This window comes from Giraffa tippelskirchi, chromosome 7 (genome assembly GCF_054371585.1).
Source record: "Giraffa tippelskirchi isolate mGirTip1 chromosome 7, T2T-mGirTip1v1.2.pri, whole genome shotgun sequence".
Taxonomy (NCBI): domain Eukaryota; kingdom Metazoa; phylum Chordata; class Mammalia; order Artiodactyla; family Giraffidae; genus Giraffa; species Giraffa tippelskirchi.
The window spans coordinates 14,485,085-14,503,856 of NC_137281.1; the positions used below are offsets into that span (position 1 = coordinate 14,485,085).

The following is an 18,772-nucleotide window of genomic DNA, read 5'->3' on the forward strand; positions in this document are numbered from 1 at the left end:
TCCTCAGCAGGGCAGCCAGAGCATCCTTCTGCATCTGACCAAGTCCTTCAGTTTCTCCACTATGAATGTTCCTCTGATGATTCCGAAACTCTATAACGTGACCTCAGTGGCCTTGCCTGCTCTAGAGCTATGCTGCCTCATCATGACAAGCTGGTTTAGCTGTCTGCCCTGGTGACCCCTCAGAGGATGTGTCCCCTGGGGCTCTGCTTCTACAGTGAAGGAGTGGAGGGGCTTATCAGAGGAGTTGCACAGTCACTCCACCCAAGACCTCTGGGGAGGGGCTGGAGTGGAGCCTACTGGGTGGACAGGAAGTGGAGGACACAGGCACATTTGCTTTTTGACTTTTGGTCTCCGTTTTCCCTTCTTTTTTATTTTTAAATTTTTATTTATTGGCTGTGCTGGGTCTTCGTTGCTGGGTGTGGGTTTTCTCTAGTTGTGGCAAGTGGAGGATACTCTTTGTGCCATGCAGGCTTTTCTTTGCAGTAGCTTCTCTTGATGCAGAGCACGGGCTCTAGGGCGTGCGGGCTTCGGTAGTTGTGGCGCATGGGCTCAGAAGTTGTGGCTCCCAGGTTCTAGAGTGTGGGGGCTCAATAGTTGGAGTGCATGGGCTTAGTTGCCCCAAGGTATGTGGGATCTTCCTGGACCAGAGATGGAACCCATGTCCCCTGCATTAGCAGACGGATTCTTAACCACTGGACCACCAGGGAAGTCCTCCTTTTTCCCTTCTTGACACACATGTTCCTTACAAGAATGTCCCTTCCCCATACATAAGCAAGAGATTAGGATGGGATTGACAACCCTCAGCTCCAGGGGTGGGTTCTGAAGGGCTTAAGCCAAGCAAGGTCTCATCTTTCTGGCAGAGTGAGTGGCAAAGTATTGAGTTTATGATTCAACCCCATCCAATCAGAGTGACCAACAGGACTTTTGCCTGGGAATGTTGGACTCCAGCCCCTTTTTTTCTCTGGATAATAAAACATATGGATATGCTGCCTCAGACTGTGAGATGCACTGGCCTGAGGTCAGAGACCACCCTCAGATGAGGGCAGGGCAGGGAAAGCTAGAGAAATGGAGCCAGAATTCTATATACATTGAAGCTTCTGGATCAAACTATACCTGAAGCCCACCTTAACAAAGTCCATAAATTACCATTTCCATGTGGACCACAGAAATTTTTGCTACTTGCAACTAAAACGAAAATCTAAACCTCCCCAGAGACCCCCTCCTTAAACTAGACACTAGATAGGTGTTGCCATTCAAAATCTTTCACAATTAGTTTTAGACCTAGGCACTGAACAGTCAGAACAGACTGCAGGCCGTGGCAATGGGCCTGGGTCATGGAGGACCCTGCTGGACTGTAGGGAGGTCTCGGGCACTCTGGGGAGGAGTTGAGCCAGCAGGCACACAGAGAAGCCACAATGTACCAGCTTGGCACAGGAGGATTTTGATGTTTTAATAACCTATGCGGCTGGGTGGTACAAACTAACTGAACATGAGTCCTTACAAGGTCCCATAGCTGATGCTGAAATGCGAAGTGAAAATTCAAGCAAAACAGGGAGAAAGGCCTAGGATGAGCGAGCAATGGGTTGCATGTCCAAGGCAACCCAGGACATAAGAGACAAGGGTGGGTGGTGGCTGGGGCAGGCCAGAGGCTTAGGTGATGGACTTCCTCTTCAAGGCGTCCTTAGTTTCAGCCTTGTTCTCCTCTTCCCCCTTGGAGACAATCCTGGAGTTGAACCTGGAACTCCTCCAAGACACGGTCCCGGAGTGGGTGAAGGCCCTGCTGTTGGAGGGGGTACTGCAGGTGTAGTAAGATTCTAAGCCAATGATGCTGTTGATCTTCCAGCGGAGGATATTGCAAACCTTCACCATGTAGGGCGACAGAAGGCAGCAGACAATATAGAGAATCACCAGGCCGACAAACAGGCTGGCTGACACCTGCAGGAAATGGGCCAACAGGCAATGGTAGGCGGTCTGGGGGGGGGTTGGCCCTCCACCAGGCAGGGCAGCTCCAGAGCAGCCACTTACCAGGAGGATGAGGAAGGCCCGCCTGGCACTGAGCGGGAGCCCGTGGATGTGCAGCAGAAAGGTGAGCTGGTAGTCGCAATAGGTGCTCTCGTCCACACCTCTGGTGGGGGATGGGGGTCAGGATGGGGTGGGTAGGAGGTGGGCACCTCCCCCAGGAAGCCCCCGATCCCACCTCAGCTGTGTGTGTACCTCACCTATTGCTCACCAACACCTTGAAGAAGAATTCGGGGGCGAAGATGTTGTGGGGAATGGTGTCATGGCATGGGGAGTTCTCCAGACATAGCCACCTGGGGGAGCAAGTTCAGGCACTTGTGGTACAAATCATGCCTAGCGCGTGACAAGCCCTGATCTTCCTCTCTACCCGACAAGTGACAAGTTCTGGATGAGCACTACCTTGGTGCAACCTCCTCCCTCCCTTCCTGATTCACACCTTCACTCATTTAGCTGGTAAGGTTGACTGATCCCCTACCAAGAGACAGGCTGTTCGTCTATCCGTTCTTTTTCTCCCTTCTTTAGGGGAGTTGTCAATTCTTCTGTTATTATGTATTCATCTAGATTATGGATTGTATACCTATGATGTGCCAATTCCTCATTTATTCTTTGCTGCCTTTATTCCTTCATGGCACAAATGGAGCTGGAGCAGCTGCTAGGTACAAAGTCGCATCTTCATTCCTTTTTTCATATAGTCAATAAATGCAGGTTGAATACTGACTAGGTGCAAGTCGGTTACTTTGTTCTCATTCGTTTCCTTTATTTGCTCATGGCATCATTTTCTTTCATTCATTGAATCAAAAATAGTTATTTATGCTTGGGAAATTCCATGGACAGAGGAGCCTGGCAGGCTACAGTCCACAGGGTGGCAAAGAGTCAGATACAACTTATAGACTAAACAACAACAAATGTAAGCTTATGTTCTATCACTGTTCTGTTTGTAATAAAAATTTTGAGAACTTAAAAAAAATAGCTACTGAGGCCCTATATGCTAATTTTTTAATTTTTTTTTTCTGGCTATGCCACACAGCTTGCAGGATCTTAGTTCCCCAACCAGGGATCAAGCCCAGGCCTCTAGCAGTGGAAGCATAAAGTCCTAACCACTGGACGGCCAGGGAATTCCTACTATATGCTAACTTATTACTTTGTTGTTTTATTCATTCATTGATACCTCCATTCAAAGGTCAATAAATGCCTACCAAGAATGAATGAATTTGTTCATTGTCTCATTCAACAAATACTATGTTATCTATTCTGGACCTGGATTTATAAGAGAGACAGACTCCACAGAAGACAGTGACAGCTCAGAAGGGTCAGGGTGAGAATAGGGAAGGTACAGGAGGATGTGAGAGCCAACTCTCCCACCTAGAACAGTCAGAAAAGTCCTTCTGGAAGAAGTGGCATCTGAACTAAGGCCTGAAAAAAAGATTAAGAGGGACTAGTCCTGTGGACAGAGGGTCCAGTTTCCATAAAGGTCAAAGTCAGTCTCATTTGAGCAACACAAAGACAGTCAGTGTAGCTTGAGGACCAAGGAGTCTCCCAGAAGCAGAATGGATGGAAAGGCCCGACAGAATGTGGGCAGGTGGGGGAGAAGGGGGCCTGCAGTTGGCCCAGGCACTCACTCGATGCCTAAACTGTTGTGGGACATGATGTTGAAAGCCATGTCCTCGGTGGTCGTTGTGTTCTCCGTGGTCCAGATGAGGCTGCCAGTCCTGCGCAGGCAGGGGTAACCTCAGTGGGGGACGGGGCCTCAGCGGACCGAGGCCCCAACAGGAGGCGGGGAAGGGGGCGGGGATTCAGTGGGTGGAGCCTCATGCCACTGGAGGGCTAGAGTTTGCAGGAGCCTGGGAGCCTGCGCTGTGGGCGGGGCCCGGTGGGTACAGCTTGCAGCCCAGGTTTGGTCTGTGGCTGGGCAGCTGGAGGGGGCCTGCAGGGGGAGAAGGGCCGATTATGGGCCTGGTCCCCCAGGGATTACTTGTCCAGGGGGCTGTTGAAGCGGTAGATTTCCTCCTCGCTGTATTCCTTGATGGTATCAAGGGTGGGCCCGCCGCCCACCACCTTCAGCACGTAGCTGTGGGGAGCAGAGGTTCGAAGGGGCTGTCTGGAGTCCTGCCTCACCTCTACCACCCCCTTTTCTCCGTGCCACCCAGCCCCCAGTCCCTTGCCCCCAGCCCATTCCCGTCAGCCGCTGGCTTGGCCCCCACTTTACCTGCCCTGAAAACTGCCAGAATCGCCCGTCACCAAATCTTGGATCAAGAAGAATGGGTAGAAGGCTGTGGGGTCGGAGGGGTGGAGGCCGGCAGGAGAAATGAGAAGGGGGAAGGAGGAGAGATGAAATGACCCAAAGGAAGGGCAGAGGATGGGTGGGGGCAGTGAGCAGGCGGGCAGGAAGGGCCGGGGAGGGTAAAGGAGAGGACGCTGGACACCCACTGTCTCGGAAGAGAAAGCAGGGCATCTCCGGGTCCACTTTGACGCAGTCGAAGTAATGTTTGTTCTGCATGCGGTTGTACTGCAGCGTATAGGTGATGTCGAAGGCCAGGCGCTTACCTGGCGGGCAGCCGATAAGCACTGGCACCATCAGGTTGTTCTGAGGGGGAGGAGAAAAGCCTGGTCGTGGGGGTCTGGCAGGAGGGACACCCCTCCCCCCCACACACCACCACTACCTGCCAGGCTCACCCTCACTAGAGGGCCAAGCTGGTTATTATTATTATCGTTAAAACAATAAAAACAGCAAGCGCTTACATAGCTCCTACTGTGCACAAGGCACGGAGGGATTCTGCGCAGAGCTTTACATATTCAAGTTCGTTTAATCCTCAAAACAACCTTGCGTAATATAGACCATTAACAGCTCCATTTAACGAGATGGCAAAAGTGAGGCACAGAGAAGTCAAGTCACACAGCTGAGAATGTGGTAGAGCCAGGATTCAAACTGAGTCAGGTAGCTACCAACTGCCTTCAGAATAAGACATACAAAACCACTAACACCTACGCCTCTGAAGCAGCCAGCTCCTCTGTGTGTGTTAGTCAATCAGTTGTGTCAGACTCTTTTCGACTGCATGGACTGTAGCCAGCCAGGCTCTTCTGTCCATGGGATTTCCCAGGCAAGAATACTGGAGTGGGTTGCCATTTCCTCCTCCAGGGGATCTTCCCAACTCAGGGGTCAAACCTAGGTCTCCTGCCTTGGAGGCAGATTCTTTACAGTCTGAGCCACGAGGGAAGTGCCAGCTCCTAGCTGAACTTTAACTGGCTGAAGCTAAGGGAATTCTCTGGTGGTCCAGTGGTTAGGACTCTGATTTCACTGCCAAGGGTCTGGGTTCAATTCTTGGTTGGGGAACTAAGATCCCACAAGCCTGCATAGCCAAAAATAATATGACAATGAAGAGCTGCGGTGGAGCCTGATTTCCTAAACAGTAGACGTAGGGGAAGCATGGGATACATGAGGGAAGTAGGGCCCAGGATGGGAGTTCAGGATCTTGGGAATGAAAGGTTCCTGGCCCATTCTGGGGTTAGGGCCCAGGGGTTTCACCCCATTGTCAGAAGGACATGGGCATCTAGAGACTGCAGTCTGGGCTTGCTGGCTCCTGTGGAGAGGGGTTTTGGCCACAGATTGAGCCTGAGCCAAAGACTTTACACCTATCAGCCACTGAATCACTGAGAAGATTTCTCAGATTCAGTCTATCCACAATCCATCTCTGTTCACGACACTCCATCCCTCCATGTTCAAGCTAACAAGCCTTGGTCTCATCCTAGAAACCTCTCTTTCTCTCAACCCCACATCCAGTCCATTCAGAAATCCTGTTGTCTCTAGACTTCAAGATAGAGCCACTGTCTTCCCCCAACTCTTCTGCCCTACTTGGGTTGGCCCTGCTCCCGTCTCTCCCCTCCAGGCTGTCCCACACTTGCAGCCAGAGGGACTCCGTGAAACTTGAGTCACTCTTCTGCTCAGATTCCTCCCATGTGACCTGCCCAACACTTCTTCAACCTCATCTCTCTCCACCGTCCTCCTTGTACACCCTGCTCCAGCCATGCCTGCTCCTTGCTATTCCTTTAGTCTAAGACAGGAAACATACTTCCATCTCCAGGCCTCTGCTCTCTGTCCCCTCTCACTGGCATGCCTTCTGATACATAACTGCATGCTCACTTCTCCCCTTCCTTCAAGTCTTTGCTCAAATATTTCCTCCTCAGCTGGGTCTTCCCCGAGCCCTCCTATGGAAAAGGCTTCCCTACCTACGCCTCTTGCCTGCTTTTTTTTCCTCCTAGTGCACACCACCTCTTAACTTACAGTATCTTGGGGCTTCCCTGGTGGCTCAATGGTGAAGAATCCACTTGCCAATGCAGGATACATGGGTTCGATCCCTGATCCGGGAAGATCCCACAAGCCTCGGAGCAACTAAGCCCAAGTGCCACAACTATTGAACCTGTGCTCTGGAGCCCAGGAGTCACAACTACTGAGCCCAATTGCTGCAACTACTGAAACCCACGTGCCTAGAGCCTGTGTCTTGCAACAAGAGAACCCACTACAATAAGAAGTCCATGCACCACAGTGAAGAGTAGCCCCCACATGCTGCAACTAGAGAAAGCCTGCACATAGCAAGGAACACTCAGTGCAACCAAAGATTAAAAAAATTTATTTTTGTAAAAAGCTACAATAAAAAAGGAGAAAAGGAAAAAGATATTCCCATCTGAATGCAGAGTTCCAAAGAATAGCAAGGAGAGATAAGAAAGCCTTCCTCAGTGATCAATGCAAAGAAATAGAGGAAAACAACAGAATGGGAAAAACTAGAGATCTCCTCAAGAAAATTAGAGATACCAAGGGAACATTTCATGCAAAGGTGGGCTCGATAAAGGACAGAAATGGTAGTGGGATAGGATGGGGAGGAAGGTGGGAGGGGGGTCCAGGAAGGGGAACACATGTAAACCCATGGCTGATTCATGTCAATTTATGGCAAAAACTACTACAATATTGTAAAGTAATTAGCCCCCAACTAAAATAAATAAATTTATTAAAAAAAAAAAAAGAAATGGTAGGGACCTAACAGAAGCAGAAGATATTAAGAAGAGGTGGCAAGAATACACAGAAGAACTGTACAAAAAAGATCTTCACAACCCAGATTATCGCAATGGTGTTGATCACTCACCTAGAGCCAGACATCCTGGAATGTGAAGTCAAGTGGGCCTTAGGAAGCATCACTACGAACAAAGCTAGTGGAGGTGGTGGAATTCCAGTTGAACTATTTCAAATCCTCAAACATGATGCTGTGAAAGTGCTGCACTCGATATGCCAGCAAATCTGGAAAACTCAGCAGTGGCCACAGGACTGGAAAAGGTCAGTTTTCATTCCAATCCCAAAGGAAGGCAATGCCAAAGAATGCTTGAACTACCGCACAATTGCACTCATCTCACATGCTAGTAAAGTAATGCTCAGAATTCTCCAAGCCAGGCTTCAGCAGTACGTGAACCGTGAACTTCCAGATGTTCAAGCTGGTTTTAGAAAAGGCAGAGGAACCAGAGGTCAAATTGCCAACATCTGCTGGATCATTGAAAAAGCAAGAGAGTTTCAGAAAAACATCTATTTCTGCTTTACTGACTATGCCAAAGCCTTTGACTGTGTTGATCACAATAAACTGTGGAAAATTCTGAAAGAGATGGGAATACCAGACCACCTGACCTGCCTTTTGAGAAACCTGTATGCAGGTCAGGAAGCAACAGTTAGAACTGGACATGGAACAACAGACCGGTTCCAAATAGGAAAAGGAGCACGTCAAGGCTGTATATTGTCACCCTGCTTATTTAACTTCTATGCAGAGTACATCATGAGAAACGCTGGGCTGGAGGAAGCACAAGCTGGAATCAAGATTGCCGGGAGAAATATCAATAACCTCAGATATGCAGATGACACCACCCTTATGGCAGAAAGTGAAGAAGAACTAAAGAGCCTCTTGATGAAAGTGAGAGAGGAGAGTGAAAAAGTTGGCTTAAAGCTCAACATTCAGAAAACTAATATCATGGCATCCATCCCATCACTTCATGGGAAATAGATGGGGAAACAGTGGAAACAGTGCCAGACTTTATTTTGGGGGGCTCCAAAATCATTGCAGATGGTGATTGCAGCCATGAAATTAAAAGACACTTACTCCTTGGAAGGAAATTCATGACCAACCTAGACAGCATATTAAAAAGCAGAGACTTTACTTTGTCAACAAAGGTCCGTCTAGTCAAGGCTGTGGTTTTTCCAGTAGTCATGTATGAATGTGAGAGTTGGACTATAAAGAAAGCTGAGTGCCGAAGAATTGATGCTTTGGAACTGTGGTGTTGGAGAAGACTCTTGAGAGTCCCTTGGACTGCAAGAAGATCCAATCAGTCCATCCTAAAGGAGATCAGTCCTAGGTGTTCATTGGAAGGACTGATGTTGAAGCTGAAACTCCAATACTTTGGCCACCTGATGCGAAGAGCTGACTCATTTGAAAAGACCCTGATGCTGGGAAAGATTGAGGGCAGGAGGAGAAGGGGATGACAGAGGATGAGATGGCTGGATGGTATCATCGACTCGATGGACATGGGTTTGGGTGGACTCTGGGAGTTGGTGATGGACAGCGAGGCCTGGCGTACTGCGGTTCATGGGGTCGCAGAGTCGGACACGACTGAGCGACTGAACTGAACTGAACTCAGTTTAGCAGGAAACAGTTACTGGGCTGTGGTCACTCTTCCCTGCATTTGACCCTGAATATCCCATGTAATCCAAGGAGTTGGGAGCTGTTACAAGTCCCTTTTTTAAATTCCCCTGGGTCATAGCAACTCAGGCTTGCCAGGTGGCACTAGTGTTAAAGAACCCACCTGCCAATGCAGGTGACATAAGAGACAAGGGTTCTATCCCTGGGTTGGCTAGGAAGATCCCCTGGAGGAGGGCATGGCAACCCACTCCAGTATTCTTCCCTGGAGAATCTCATGGACAGAGGAGCTTGGCAGACTACAGTCCATGGAGTCGTAAAGGGTCGGACATGACTGAAGTGACTTAGCATGCACTCATACCAACCCAGGAAAGAGAAGCACCAGGGTCTGTCTCCTGGAGAGTGGGCAGGGAACTGAGTGAGAACAAGGTCTCCTCTACCACTTGTTAGCTCCGGGGGTTACTCAGAGCAGATGTCTGCATCTCTCGGAGCCTCACTGTCTGCCTCCATAGCAGGTGAAGAATCAAGGACACAAAGGCTTGAACAAAGCACGTGTGAGCGGGCAAAGGAAGAGCAAGGCATGAGGGGAGAGCCAAGCTTGTTCACACGCCACTTTTGGACCAGTTGGAAAAACAAGCCCTGTGTCACACATACTTAACTTCCCCTAGAAGAAAAGTATCAGAAGGAACACACAAATTTGAATATAATCTACGCAGTGCAGCCCTTTCTGAAAACATGAATGGATTAAAGGAGGAAGGGGGTGACTGGGTGGGGTAAATGATAAAAATGAATTAGAAAGAAAAAATTAGGAAGGCATTCATGGGATTCCCAGCTAGAGCCCTCAGATCCCACCCTGTTGAGACTGACCCACACTCTTCCCTCCTAGCACAGGGCCCAGGACCCCAAGTCCAATACTTGCACGCGGGGCTCCTGGTTCAGGTTCTGGAAGCAGTGCCCAGATGAGCCCAACACCTGCAAGTAGGAGCAGGAGATGAGATGGGACCCCTTGGCCTAGTCCTTCCCCTCATCTGCATCCCTGCCCTCCAGGCTTGGACCACACACCTTGACGAGCATGGAGGTCTTCATGAGGTGATGTCCACTAATGCCCTGGTCAAAGCAAGACCTTTTATCACTGAGCGTAACCTGGGGGTGGGGTCAGAAGTAAAGGGGTCAGTAGGCCAGCGGGAGGACCCAGGCACCGTTCAAATAACCGCGGGCTTCTAACAGGTCCACTGCCCCAGTAGCTCCGCCATCACGTCACCGCCTCTTCTCCACCTGGTCTCACCCAGAAAAGCACCGAGTTGAGATTAACAAGGACTTTCTCCTTCACCGCCGCCTCGATGCAGTCGGGGTCCGCCAGCACCACAGCCAGATCCACGGGGCTCAGCACCTGGAAGGAGGGACCTGCTTGGAGCAGAGGGCGGGGTTAAGGCTGGGGGCGTGACCCAGTCGAAGCCACGCCCATTTACAACACCCAGGCCCCGCCCACAGACCGTGCTGGAGTTCCGGGTTCCGGGCGGTTAGGAAGACTGAGAAGCTGTAGCTGGTACCCTTGTCCAGGAAGATGCGCTCGGGCAGCTCGTTCTCGGCCTTGAGGTCGTAGATCTTTTCGTAGCTGGTCATCTCAACGTGCACACTGCCGGCGCTCCGCCCGTTGCTGGCCAGGTAGAAGTAGTAATCCTAGGCGACGGGGTGCGGGGCAAAGTCAGTGCCAGGACAGGGGGATGGTGAGGGGAGATCCAAGCTCAGCCCATTCCCCCGACTCGCCATCCTCTCCACGCACCTGGTCCTGCTTCTTGTTCTTCCACCAGCGCCACGTGGAGTCGTGCACTGGGTCCGCGTATGGCTGAAGGGATCGCAGGGACCGAGGGGAGGGGGTGGGTATGTCAAGGGGCCTGCCCAGGCAGGCAGTGTACCCAGCCTCAGTCCCAGCCCCTGACCCAAACTGAAAGATAGACACCCAAGCCCGGCTTTCGGCCTGACCGCCCACCCTCGCCCCCAGCCCAAAGCCATCTCTTCTGAGCCGAGCTCGATCCCCTCCTCGGGCCCCTCTCAGCCTCAGAAGCACCGAGGCGGCTCTGCTCTCCTCCGCCCCTCGCCGCGGTTCTCCCGCGTAGAAGCCCCTGCGATACCGCCTCAGGCAGGACCCGGCCCGGACGGCCCCGGCCACAGCCAGGCGCCCACCTTGTCGTACTTCGAGTGCAGCCAAAGCAGGTAGTAGACGAGGCCCTGATAGACAGCCAGCGACTTCTCGCTGTGGAAGCCCCAGGGTTCCAAGACGCTCGGCGGCTGCGCGCGGTAGCGCTCCTGGCGCGTGTAGATCTGCGGGTTGGGCAGCTCCCGCAGACGCATCACCGTGAAGGGGCAGAAGTTGGAGAAGGACAGCGTCAGGTGGCTCCTGAGCGGCGGTAGTGGAGGACGGAGGCTGACTTTCCAGGGATCCCCGTACCAGGAACCTCCGCGGGCCTGCTTCCCACCCCTGCACTGCTGACTACGCAAGGCTGATCCTGACCTACGCAATCCCTGACCTTCCTCCTCAGGTTCAGCCCGGGACATATTTATCTGCTTGTCCCTCGAACCCTCAGAACAGAGTCCTGGACCTCATCCTAGACTCTCCCCGACCCCTCCACGGTACTCAACCTTCTAAGGGTTCTTCCACTTCACTCCTCCACCACTCCCAGCTGCCTCCCTGGGCTCCTTTGCAGGTGAGCAGAAGGATGTAAAATCTGACCATGAAGTTCAAGTTCCTCCCTATGACCACCAGGGTCACCTTTTCCGCCTGGTCTCCAGGGCACTTCATTGGCAATGCATTCTATCCATACTACACTCCCTCTCAGTTCTTGATCACCCAGTCTCCTTTCCACTTGGCACAAGTGGTTCCCCCTGTTTGGAACACCCTTCTCCATCCACTATCTGGTCAGTTCTCCTCACCCTTCATGCACCTCTTCTCGCTGAAGCCCTCCCTGATGTGCTTTGCCCCCAGGCTGGGTTAGACCTCTCCTCCTTTAAGCCCAAAGGTTGTCACCAGGGATGGCTTGGTCTCCCTTCCCCCCACCCCAGAATGGGAGCTTCACACAGCAGTGCCTAAGGCTCTCTGACCACCTCTATGGTTCAGTATCTTCTCACCCTTGCTGCTCCAAGACATATTCATTGCTCATCTTCTGGTACATCAGTAGCTGCTCCACGGGCATGAGCCTCTTGACAAGCCTGCCCTGCTGGTTGTCTATTAGGTACACCAGCTGCAATGGGAAGGCATGGGCCACATGAGCTGGTTTCAGCCACCCTGTGGCTGCCCCATGTCTCCCCTGCGCCATGCCCCCGCCTTGGCACCTGGTACAGTTTGTTGTCTTCGTAGAAGAGGGTGACCATGGTCTCATTGGGGGCGTAGAGAGAGGACTGCTGAAGAACCTGGAGGTTGATGTACACCTCCCAGGCCTTGGACGGGAATAGCTGGTACACCTGGTAGCTGCCCTCCAGGAGGTACCAGATCTAGGAGTGTGACAGCCGGGTGTGTGTGTGTGAGGCCTGTGGGTGCTGTGACCCCTACCCCTCCCTCTGAGGGGTGAGGACCCCATTCCCTGAGGGGTGAGTCTTGGATGCTCACCTCCAGCTGGGACGAAGTGAGCCATCTTTCTACTTCTCAGACCCAACCACCTCTGCTTCCAGCCCTCACTCCCCATTATAAATTTCTTCAATGTTTCAGTCTACTTGAGTTTTTATTACTTGCAATGTAACCATTCCTAATATAACACTGCCTGAAGGCTGGGGATCTGAGGGCTAAGCCCTCTTTTTCCCTTCTCACTCTTTTTAAGATTCTTTTTTTAATGTGGACCATTTTCAAAGTTGTTATTGAATTTGTTACAATACTGCTTCTGTTTTCTGTTTTGGTTTTTTGGCCCTGAGACATGTGGGATCTCAGCTCCCTGACCAGGGATCAAACCCACACATGCTGCAATGGAAGGTGAAGTCCTAACCACTGGATCACCAGGGAAGTCTCCCTTCTCGCTCTTTGCACCCTTCAGGGTCTCAGCATCCCCTTGGCCTCAGTTTCCCACCTCTGCACTGATGCACACCCTCTCATCCCCTAACACATTTGGCTGTCGACCAAACCTCCTCCTTAGCTTCAGCTTGGAGGATCCTCTCCAGCCTCCAGCACATCCCCCCTCCATGTGGCCTTCTCTATGAAGCCCTCCCTGACGCATATACCCCCAGACGGGGTCTGAACTTCCATAGGTGCTGTTTTCCCCACTGCAGCCTTGGCTGCTCTGAACTGTCACTGTCTGGTAATGAATCCATCCTCCCCACTGGACTGGGACCCTGTGAGGGCAGGACCCACAGCTGACTCACTGGCCACTATGTCTCCAGCACTGGATCAGGTGTGCTGAGCTGCATGACAGAATGAAAGAGGGCCCCCTGTGGACATCCCCTCCTGACTCTGAGCACAGGCCCTTTACCCTGCTGAGTAACTTTGGAAAAGACACATCCTTTTTGAGTTCCAGGGTTCTCAGCTATAAATGGAGCTTCTGCTGCCCTTCCATTCCCCAGGGTCCCTGAGAATGTTCCCTCTCCTGGGGCCTTTTACCCTGACGGGGGTGGGAGGAGAAAGGAGACCCTGGGCTTTGGGGCTGGGCAGAAAGGAAGTGGGGAGAGGGGCAGGGCAGTCCACCTCCTCGTTCTCTGTGACAATGGCCATGTCCCCACGGAACGAGTTCACCAGGTACTTGATGGACAGCTCCTTGGGGAAGTCCGCCAGGTAAATGAAGTTTTCACTGTTAAAACTGAAAAGGCAGAGGTGGGAGGTCAGGGCACCCAGGTGAGGCCCGGAGACTATCTGCTTCCCTGACTAGTCCTGACATGCCACCGCAGGAACCGTCTACTCGCTTCTCTGCCAGCCTGGTGAGAATGCACAAAGGAAGCCTGGGACTCTAGTTTCTGCCCCTCACCTCCAAACCCTCTGGCTGACCTGCCCATCTGTAAACAGGAGCGGTCGACCAAACTGGCAGTTTGCCAACACCCCACAGAATTGGCTCTGGGTCCTCCAGCTTCCTGCAGGGTGAAAAGCATCCTACCCTCTCCCCGAGCAATGTCCCTCTATTGCTCACACAGGTTGGGGGTCCTCACAGCAGGTTTCATTTAAGAAAGGATTCCCACCACTGGGACTTCCCTGGTGGTCCAATGGTTAAGAATCTGCCTGCCAATACAGAGGACGTGAGTTCAATCCCACATGCTGCAGAGCAACTAAGCCCGTGCACCACAACTAATGAGGCCAAGCGCCTCAGCTATTGAAACCCTCATGCCTAAAGCCCGAGCTCTGCAACAAGAGAAGCCACTGCAATGAGAAGCCCGTGCACCATCACGAAAAATAGCCCCTGCTTGCTGCGACTAGAGAAAAGTCCATGCACAGCAACCAAGACCCAATGGAGCCAAAAATAAATAAGGATAAAACTTTTTTTTTTAAAGGACTCCCAGCTTTAAAATATCAGCTTCCTCTATTCTATCTCTGCCCACCCCAGCCCATGTTTTCCCCCATCATGGTTCTGATCACTTCTGGCCTTGGGCATACACACCCTGAAAATTTGGTGACTTCAGAAAGGAGCCCCACCCTACATGGGGCTGGGGAGGCCAGCTCCATACCTCTGGAGGAGGAAGTTGCCCCAGATGAACAGCAAATTGTTATACGGGTTGTAGGACATGCCCTTGGGGACCATCGGAAAGTTGGTGTAGGACTCTGTCCCTAGAATCATCAGGAACTCCAGGCCTCGAGCTGGCAGGGGCACAGGCAAAGTGGACACAGCAGTGAGGTGGGGTCGCTTGGGCCTCTCCTGGCACTCACCCACTTTTTCAGCCCCCTCTGCCTTCCCCTCCTACCGTCAGGGATGAATTCCGGGATGGTGTAGAGGACAACCAGGTAATCACTGACTACAGGTGGGGAAAACACAGCAAAATCTCCTGAGACCCTGAGCTTTCAAGATCTGCAACTGAGCAAGTCTCTAGCTCCCCAATGCCTCCAACCCCATCCCAACAGCTTCCCATTTGGGCCCACTGCTGTTGCTGTTGTTTAGTTGCTAAGTTGTGTCCAACTCTTTGCAACCCCATGGGCTGTAGCCCACCAGGCCCCTTAGTCCTTAGAATTTCTTCATGTGAATTATTAAAAGGCACTTCCTCCAAGAAGATACAGTCCTGTGAGGGCAGAGGACTTGATTCCTTGGCTGGGGAGCTCCAGACACAGCCTAAACAACTGTACATGCACACCTGCTAAGTTGTTTCAGTAGTATACAAACCTATGGACTGTAGCCCTAGAGGCTTCTCTGTCCATGGGATTCTCCAGGCAAGAATACTAGAGTGGGTTGCCATGCCCTCCTCTAGGGGATCTTTCCAACCCAGGGATCAAACCCATGTCTCTTATTGTCTCCTGCATTGGCAGGCGGGTTCTTTACCACCAGTACCACCTGGGAAGCCCTAAACAACTGTACGCAGCAGCCCTATTCTCACTCCATCAGCTCACATCAAATCTTATTGTGAGCCACAAGGCCCTCCCAGGTCTCGCATCTGCTCATGCTTCCAATCTCCCTCCCTCCCCTTCCCCCTCTGCTCCAGTCTCATTGACTTCCTCTCAGTTTTCCCAGGCCACTTGGCCTGTTCTCCACCACTGCCCCTGACCTAGCAGTGGCAGGAGCCACATTTCCTTTCCACTATCTGTTGAGCACAGATGCCACAGGATGGAGCAGCAGTTCATAACCCCAGCTCCTGCCCTTTCCTGCTTAGCAGCCCCCAGTGGTGCCCCAATTACCCAGGTCATAGCTGACCACCTGGAAATACTTCGAGGAGGTAGGGCCTACAATCTCCACCAGCATCAGTAGATTGTAGTCACCAGCAATGAATACGGCCCAGGTGATGGAGCAGTTGACGACTGGGGAGAGAAGGCAGAGGTCCAGAGAAGCCCCCCTGGCCCTGAACCCCTCTATGCTCTCTGTGACTGCCACGCCTATCCTGGTGACTCTCCACCCGTCCCCAAGAAACTGCTCGTCTTTTCCCGTGGCCTCTCCCACCCTTCCCTGCTCTCCCACATCCCCGATTGCCCCCCAACCCTCCCAAGCCCACCCTATTCCCTGCCCCCGCAGACCCATGTGGGAACAGGGTACCTAGAATTGCACTGCACACGGATCGATGCCTGGGCAGCAACTTGAAGGACACAAGGCCATCTGAGGAGCAGAGCAGGTCAATGCTCAGGTCCTTCCCAGCCCATCTGGCACCCCACCACATCAGCTCTTCAGTTATCCAGGGTTGAATACCTGTGCCTCCTTCTTAGCCCCGGGGCAGCTCTCTCCCAATTGGCCTTTCTGTCTGTTCACAACTGACCTATCAGAATATGTCTGCCTGCTGGTCACAGCAATTGGCTCAGGTCTGAGCACATGACCCAGAAATGGGCCAGTCAGAGTGAACCCTGAGATTTGTGCTAAGGCCAATGGGGAAAGAGTCTGCTGTCACTCGCTAGGGGTGACTCAAACCAGTAGGGGATGTGTGCCCCGAGTTCCTGGATGCCATCTCTAACCCCTGTGAGGGGAGTATCTATCTGAAAATGAGGCCAAATCACAGGGCTAATAATGATAAACACCTGAATAGGACCCACCATGTCCCTAGTGCTCTAAGACCTTCATATATGTCAACTTATTTAACCTTGAGATTAACACGATGATGTGGGTATTAGTATTCTCAGCCTCATTTTGCAAATGAGGATAAGCGCCCCAAAAGAGAGGCTGAGTCACCTGTCCAAACTCACAGGTGACTTCAGCTGGGTGTGTTAGAGCAGTCTTTCTCCCGAACCCATGCTATAATTCCTAGGCTATACTCCCTTGCCAAGGGGTAGTCCTGATGATTCACCCTGCAAGCCCTGGATCCAGCCTATACCTGATGCTGCATCTGGGTCTTTTCATCTATATAAGTCTACATATTTTCTACGCTTAAATGATTTTTGAATTGGGCTTCTGCCCTTTGAAACCAAACACTTTGTGAAAGATACATAACCTCCTCCCACCCCAAGCCCTGCCACTACAAAGGCATAAACCCATCTCGACTCACAGCCTGGGACCCCTCCTGAAGGAATATGGTAAGGGCTGAGGGCCTGGGGTCAGAACTCTTAGGAGTGAGAGGGTCCAGAGGGGTCTCTTGGGCTGCTGGAGACCCCCAACCTTACCTGTGATGGTCCCAAAGTGGACGTAACCTTCATTCTTGCCAGTGGTAAGGGCCATCACATACTCGGAGCCATTGCTATGGAAATGCACAGGGCACAACCTCTTGATGCACTCGTTAGCCAGGACTCGAACCCATTTCTCTATGGGGGCCAGCATAGACATTTGAGCCTGGAATCTTGAGCCCCCAGATCCAACTATCCCTGAAACCAACATGCTCCTGAGTTTTCTAGCTGTCTAAGCCAATAAACACCCCTTTCTTTGACTTACATCTATTCTAACCTGGTTCTTCCCACTGTCAAAGTTCCCTGAGAAAGAAAGTGAGAAAAATAAAGCTGTTGGGAACACTCACTAACTAATGAAATAGGGGCTACAGTGTAAGTTTCTGTGATCCTGTAAGTTCACATTGCTCATTTACATGGGGCAGGGGCAGGGGGGTAAGAAGAACTAGGGCTTTGATATCATTTAAAACACGAGGCTGAATCCAAAGTCTCTCTTGGGATTTCCCTGGTGGTCCAGTGGCTAAGGCTCTGCACTCCCAAAGCAGAGGGGTGGGGTTCAACCCCCAGAACTTAACTCCACATGCCACAACTTAGAGTTCACATGTCTCAACTAAAGATCCCACATGCTGCAACGAGGACCTGATGCAGCCAAATAAATAAATTAAAAAAAATTAAGTCTCTCTTTTCCTCCCTGATCAATCTACTTTATGGCTCTGCCCTTCCAACAGCCCATTTCTGATTCTCTCTTTGTCTTTCTGCCCCTTCCCAGGGCCCCACATGTCTCACTTGGTGTGCATATGAGTGCGCATGCACGTGTGTCTTTCTCTCTCTCTCTGCTCCCTCCCTCTCCACCTCTCTCTGCCCTCAGTCGGTTCAAGACTCCTGGGAAGGTCTGGATGAAAGCCTTGCCCCAAGATACAGAGGGTAGCAGGAGGTGCCTACAGGGTGGGAATGATGCTTCAGGAGCTTGGGAAGTCCCTCCTACATCCCCCTCTCCCCACCCATGGTAATTCCATTCCCAGGTGCCTCCAGTGATGGAGTCACTGAAGTGCCCTCCCCGGGGCTCCAACAGGCAGTTCCCATGGCCTAAGATGCCCAGGACACCCGGGTATGTGACTCGGCCAGTGATCCCTCACCGCTGCCATGATTATGCTCGTAGAGTGTGGTATAGGTGCCTGTGAAATAGTAGATGAGCTGGTTCTGCCGGATGAAGAGGGTGCTCTCAGTGGCAATGGCATCGTAGATGGTGGCGGTGAAGCTGGCTTGGGGGCAGTAGAAGGAGCCTACCCAGCAACTGTCAATGCTCAACTGCAGGGGAATGGACCAGTGGTGAGCAGGTGGCCTTGATCTCTACTCCCGTGTCCCGCCTTGTGGGGAGGCGCCTGCTCTGACCACTGCTTGGGATGGACACATGTGGCTGCCCCCATGGCCCCCTTCCTGCTCACCGTGCAGCAGCATCTTGGTGGCCAAACTTCCCCCAACAAACTTCCCCTGGAAGCAGGCGACCCAGGCCAGAGCCAGTGGGGGCTTTCTGTGCTCCCTGGAGTTGGGCAGTGCTCCATGTACTCAACAGGGCTCAGCACACCTGGTCCCCCAGGCCAGTCAGGATTGTCCTCATGTGGATCCAAAAGATTCCATGCTTGGCCTAAGGCCTATTTCAGTAATATTATTCTGTATTTTTTATATTTATTTATTTTTGACTGCACCGAGTCTTTGCTGCTACACATGGGCTTTCTCTAGTTGTGGTACGAGGGCTTCTCATTACAGTGGCTTCTCTTGTTGCAGAGCATGGGCTCTAGAGTACCGGCTTCAGTAGTTGCAGCTCATGGGTTTAGTTGCCCCACGACATGTGGGATCTTCCCAGGCCAGGGATCAAACCCATGTCCCCTGCTGGCAG

The 18,772-nt window shown here is 51.9% G+C and overlaps 1 protein-coding gene across 50 annotated transcripts in view; it reads right to left on the reverse strand.

The window, feature by feature from the left end:
• Positions 1-1,425: 1,425 nt before the first annotated feature.
• Positions 1,426-18,772, reverse strand: part of CATSPERG (catsper channel auxiliary subunit gamma) — a 31,591-nt gene continuing 14,244 nt past the window's right edge. For 18 of the 50 annotated variants that reach the window (XM_081516579.1, XM_081516574.1, XM_081516584.1 and 15 more), the window contains 22 exons: positions 18,012-18,183; positions 16,879-17,016; positions 15,827-15,886; positions 15,475-15,594; positions 14,553-14,603; positions 14,319-14,448; positions 13,351-13,462; positions 12,015-12,173; positions 11,811-11,923; positions 10,869-11,082; positions 10,468-10,530; positions 10,178-10,364; positions 9,970-10,088; positions 9,747-9,827; positions 9,600-9,656; positions 4,447-4,603; positions 4,226-4,289; positions 3,992-4,087; positions 3,639-3,728; positions 2,220-2,312; positions 2,026-2,125; positions 1,426-1,935 (listed from right to left, as the gene is read on the reverse strand). In XM_081516579.1, the coding sequence (XP_081372705.1) occupies positions 1,651-1,935; positions 2,026-2,125; positions 2,220-2,312; positions 3,639-3,728; positions 3,992-4,087; positions 4,226-4,289; positions 4,447-4,603; positions 9,600-9,656; positions 9,747-9,827; positions 9,970-10,088; positions 10,178-10,364; positions 10,468-10,530; positions 10,869-11,082; positions 11,811-11,923; positions 12,015-12,173; positions 13,351-13,462; positions 14,319-14,448; positions 14,553-14,603; positions 15,475-15,594; positions 15,827-15,886; positions 16,879-17,016; positions 18,012-18,183 (2,661 nt within the window). In that variant the 3' untranslated portion in view covers positions 1,426-1,650. Of the gene's footprint in view, positions 1,936-2,025; positions 2,126-2,219; positions 2,313-3,638; positions 3,729-3,991; positions 4,088-4,225; positions 4,290-4,446; positions 4,604-9,599; positions 9,657-9,746; positions 9,828-9,969; positions 10,092-10,177; positions 10,365-10,467; positions 10,531-10,868; positions 11,083-11,810; positions 11,924-12,014; positions 12,174-13,350; positions 13,463-14,318; positions 14,449-14,552; positions 14,604-15,474; positions 15,595-15,826; positions 15,887-16,878; positions 17,017-18,011; positions 18,184-18,772 lie in introns of all 50 variants that reach the window. The other 32 variants (XM_081516577.1, XM_081516571.1, XM_081516587.1 and 29 more) reach the window with 6 other exon arrangements.